We start from the raw sequence: 1165 nt of genomic DNA on the forward strand, positions 1-1165 counted from the left end.
TTAATCAAGAACTGGTTTCAAATTCTCTCATTTACACAAAAATAAAAGGAAAAAGCTCATGCTAATAGATTCTTTTGCCTGTAATTGGCTTTCGCCTCTATCCAGGAAAGAAAATAATATGCATTGCAAAACCTCTAATGTAAGCTATACAATACACAGAAATGGCCAAAGTCCTAATTGAAGACTTTGTCAAGGTAGAAACCCAACAATTACATTATGGTTTTGATTACTATTGTTGTTGTTGTTATTGTTATTGTTATTGTCTTCTCTGCCCTTGCAATTAGTCTCAGCCGCAGGTCCACCGCGGCCGGAGGAGATAGCAGGAAACTGGCCGCATTTCTGACATCTAGCCACCACCAAGATCTGACGGCAAGAAGGACAGGAGGAATGGGACCCAAGCCACGTGTCAATGCATCCAACATGGAAACCATGTCCACACTGTGGCAAAATCCTGACCTCATCTCCCTCAGCAAACTCACCCAAGCAAATTGCGCATTCTGTCGACGCAAACTTACAAGAACTACCGCCTCCTGCAGCGGTGGCGCCGTACGTGAACTTAGGGAGAGACTGGACAATCTTTTTCTTTAACCCTTTATTAGCAACAGCAGCAGCCTGCGACGTGGAACGAGAAGTGCTGCCTCCACTGCCACGGCGGAGCCAAGCACACCGAGCCACCGCAATAAGTCCAACCACACATATCAATGCGCACAAAAGAGCAGCCAATATTACTACAAAGTCTGACTCAACGTTGACCGCCTCCGGTGGGTCGGCCACCGGAGTAGAGTCGAGGCTGGTAAGCATTCTTGGAAAGCGAGGCATGGTTTCTTGATAAATAACATATATTATCAAGTAACAAAATTCAAGAAAGAAAGATCAAGAATCAGTTTCTTGAAACTTGGAAGAGTGTGTGTATATGTAGGAATCAAGAATTGGAGAATTTTGAAAAAAAAAAAAAAATTATTAATAAGGTTTGGTAGGGGAGGTTCTAGTTCAGTAAATAGATAGGAACGAAAGTGATATTAATAGTAAGGAGAGGAAGAAGAAGATAAGAGAGGAAAGGGAGTTGCAAATGTAGCAAAAGAAGCATGTAGTGGATTATCACCCAGAGGAGACAGGTTCCTCTACCCTAAGGGACCACTTTACACTCTTCCTTCCTAATGTGGAC

The 1165-nt window shown here is 43.0% G+C and overlaps 1 protein-coding gene across 1 annotated transcript; it reads right to left on the reverse strand.

Annotated features, from left to right (window-relative positions):
- Positions 1–1165, reverse strand: LOC105628587 (RING-H2 finger protein ATL8). Its single transcript, XM_012210038.4, has one exon. It carries the CDS (start codon positions 817–819, stop codon positions 190–192), a length of 630 nt encoding a protein of 209 aa, XP_012065428.1. The 5' UTR covers positions 820–1165; the 3' UTR covers positions 1–189.

The sequence above is a fragment of the Jatropha curcas genome, chromosome 4 (genome assembly GCF_041381405.1).
Source record: "Jatropha curcas cultivar XTBG-Jc1 chromosome 4, XTBG_Jcur_1.0, whole genome shotgun sequence".
Taxonomy (NCBI): Eukaryota; Viridiplantae; Streptophyta; class Magnoliopsida; order Malpighiales; family Euphorbiaceae; genus Jatropha; species Jatropha curcas.